Source organism: Pyxicephalus adspersus, chromosome 4 (assembly GCF_032062135.1).
Source record: "Pyxicephalus adspersus chromosome 4, UCB_Pads_2.0, whole genome shotgun sequence".
Taxonomy (NCBI): domain Eukaryota; kingdom Metazoa; phylum Chordata; class Amphibia; order Anura; family Pyxicephalidae; genus Pyxicephalus; species Pyxicephalus adspersus.
Window position 1 is genome coordinate 31768811 of NC_092861.1, and position 3690 is coordinate 31772500.

General features: G+C 37.4%; 1 protein-coding gene across 2 annotated transcripts in view; it reads left to right on the top strand.

Annotated features, from left to right (window-relative positions):
* Positions 1-2675, top strand: part of LOC140328268 (transcription cofactor HES-6-like) — a 7020-nt gene extending 4345 nt beyond the window's left edge. For both annotated transcript variants that reach the window (XM_072407723.1, XM_072407724.1), the window contains exon 4: positions 487-2675. In XM_072407723.1, the coding sequence (XP_072263824.1) occupies positions 487-863 (377 nt within the window). In that variant the 3' untranslated portion in view covers positions 864-2675. The remainder of the gene's footprint in view (positions 1-486) is intronic.
* The last annotated feature ends 1015 nt before the right edge of the window (positions 2676-3690 follow it).

The following is a 3690-nucleotide window of genomic DNA, read 5'->3' on the forward strand; positions in this document are numbered from 1 at the left end:
TATTATTATTATTATTATCTTACAAACTGAATACTGAATTCTCTGCTATGACCAGATTTTTTTTACTTATATTTGCTTATGTATTATATAGTCTTTCATATAAAGACTAAATAAGTAAATAGGTCGAGAATGCTCACTTAGTTTAAGAGAAAAGAAAACATGATTTTTGTTTGCAAGTGATTGGATGGCTAAAGAAAAACACCATATTTATTAATGTTCCAATTTAACTTATCTTCCTCTTTTTTTACTAAGTTAAGTGAACTTTTTTTTTTTTAGAAAATCAATTTACTTATTGTGGTTTTAAAATATGTCTGTTCAGCTTAGCAGATTTTAGAAATGTTATTGGTTCCTTATCGGAGAGATATAGATGGATATATATAGATAGTATAAACCATTGATTTGTGATATGATGGTGCTGAAGGTAGAATATTCTAATATCTGTATGTTGCCCTGTGTGATCTGATTGTCCGGATGTTTGTCTTGCAGAAACTGACCGATTGCAGAGAGAGGCCAGTGAGCGTTTTGCGGCGGGCTATATCCAGTGCATGCATGAAGTGCACACCTTTGTATCCAGCTGTCCTGGCATTGATTCGGGTCTGGCCGCGGAGCTCCTCAATCATCTATTGGAGTCCATGCCTTTAAGCGAGGGGAACATACAGGATCTTGTCCTCGACGTGCTCCTGGATTCTCCAGGTTTGGATCCCTCCTGTGGCCTGGGATTGTTGGGATCTTCCTCCGATGACAGCTGTTCAGATGCAGAAGAATCCGATATTGTCAAGGGAGGGACAGAGCCAGTGCAGGACAATGAGCAGACCCCTGAGACTCAGCCACCTCCTGCTCCTTCTATGTGGAGACCATGGTGATGGGGCAAGAACACATGTACCATTGCGGACTTGTGATTGTGTCATGTACCTTAGTCCCTGGACAGCCAGTGCATGTCATGTCTACATGTTTGGATTTTTTCACACGGTAACTTGTTGCAGTACCATGAATCACACAGCATATCTGGCCTGTTCTAAGCCATCTCAATGTTCAGTCACTTCATCCTGGACAAAGCTGGGGTGGCAGTATCACAATGTGGATTAAACTGCAGGGTATACACCTGTAATCAAATTACTGTATGTTCAACATTTATTATACTGTGCAACATGTTTATAGTCATTGTATAGATACTATTCATTATACTGCGCAGCAGATCATCGCATTGGCACTACCCCTAATCTGATGGTTCTTCTTGTCAAGATCTAAAGGGTTTTACACTTTCATTGGTAAAACACCAACTTCTGCTCTTTACTATAGGAAAAATGTGACACAGCTCTTGCAGCAGAATGTAAGTTACAGGTTCTGTGATAACTCCAAATGTTACTCCAGATATTAGAGTATTGCCATGTTATCAGAATGGCAAGAGAATGAACCATGAAGCTGTGCCAACTTAAGTGAATTTAGATCTAGGGTAGAAGGGCTTTCACCTATTTTCCTGAATGTGAAAATAGTTTAAAGCGAATGAATGGAACAGAGGTGTAAGTCTGAGTTACTGAGCTTTGGATTTTGTGCTGAACTTTGGTGAGGATGCAAGGCAGACACTCTGTAATAATCACATATACCCAACTATTATACTAGTAACATATACCTGTGATCAGAAATCACTGGGCATACTTTTAGGTTATAAGAAATGTTGCATTTTGCACTGTGTGTGAAGCAGAATTTCTTATTTTTTTACTGTCCTGCTTTTTTATTTGACTTATGATTTGCTGTATCCTGACCCTTCCACTGTCATATAGTCTTGTGCAGTGTAGATAGCTAGGTACAAGCATGCAGTGGTACAGTTGACCTTCCTATGCTCAACTCATACGTATGTGTGTGTGTGTATGTGTATGTATGTATGTGTATATATATATATATATATATACACACACACACACACACACATTAATCTCTTTACCATATCTTTTGTTTTGTTCCTTTATTGTTTTACAATACCTTATGCAAAATGCAATTCTCAAACACAGATTTGCCACAGAGGAGGAAAAATGTGGCCAAAAGACAGAGCAACCTCAGGATTTTTATTCCTTTGCTTAATACATAGTGTGCATGGGAATATTGCAGCATAACGGCAAGTTGTAAATCTGATTCTGCTAAAATCTGTGTGATCGAGATAAGGGAAGTAGTTCAGACATCTGGTATATCTAGGGGAATGTGGGTAGTTTTTTTTCCCCCAGGCTGCGCATGCATAGTGGTAGTGCATTGAATTCTCATCCCTAGGGGGGATATCTAGAGTTAGGTAAATCGAGGTTCTACCTTCAGTGAAGGAGACTATAGAGGATTGTTTGGATACCGATTTGAAGGGTGCTATAGGAAACAAACTTTCAGGAATTTGTGTATATTAGAGAGGTAATGTGTCATGTGTGTGGTTTTGTTTTGTCTTTTTTTGGTGTACATATGACTGTTTTATCTGTTGGGAGCAGGTGCCTGAATCTATGTGATGCACTTCAAACATATCTTGAGAAATACATTATCTCCATTATGTGCATCCATCTGGTGAGCACTTATTCTTCTTTTTAAACTTTTTATCATGGATCTTACTGTCTCCTTTTTATACTAAAATGTACTAGTGTGTTTAGGTAGTTCTACAGTGCATTAGTTTCCTATAAATAAATTAATGATCTTTGATGAAACACAGCATGGATTCCTTATTTTTTTTGTTTTGTTTATTTTATTGTTATGTTATTTTATTTTCAGCGTGTGCACTGTTTTGCACTGGAATGGATCTGGTCCAGGGTTCAAAACATTTGCTAACAAAAAGAAAATTACTTTTAATAAAATTCCTTTTAGGTTTGCTGGGTCACCCAGCTTCACTGATAAAAGTCTTGAAGAGCTTTAATAAATCAGGCCTATAAAATGCCTGGGCAGTTCTGTGCTAATATTTTCAATGTGACATTGCCACCTTGTGCTTTAGGATTAATTTCAATCCAATTTGATTTAGTAAAGCAGTATAACACACAGTAACCATGAAAAAAACCCAGCTGATGTTCAACGACCTAGGTCAAATTTAGGCAACCATGTGCATTGGGTTTGGACAACACACCCCAGTTGTGGTATACGGCAGCCGTTGTGTACAGTTCTAAGCTGACGTTGGCTTCTTTTGGCACTACTCTGTACCAGGTCATTGCAGATAATTATTTAACATGCCTGCCAGTATTTTTAATACATCAGAACATTAATTCTGATCCTGACAGTTTTGGCACAAACATGTTATTTCATCAGATTAGTGAACTGTAGTGGTTTCAAAGACTGTTTTGGTGATATATTCCTGTTTATAGTATAGAATCACTTTTCCAAAACAAAAGACAAAGTAAAGGTGCCCTTGTCCTCTAAAAGGTAAAAGATATATGAAGGCGTGTATTTGGATGACAGCCTGAGGAAATGATGGCCTCTGTATTCTGGTATAAATAAGTTGCACAGTTATAAATCACCAAACATTTACTCGCGCTAATCATTTACTGTATGTTAAAACACATTCACCTGCAGCAAATGTTGGCTGAATGTTGCATTCACTGCCTTATTATTATGCACTCTTTATCCAGTAAGGTCATTTCATTTTTTTATTTTGATCTGTTACAGATGAATATATACTGAATTTTAGAACAGAATTGGGTCTATTTCCCCAAAAACAATCACTCCAGAGATTAT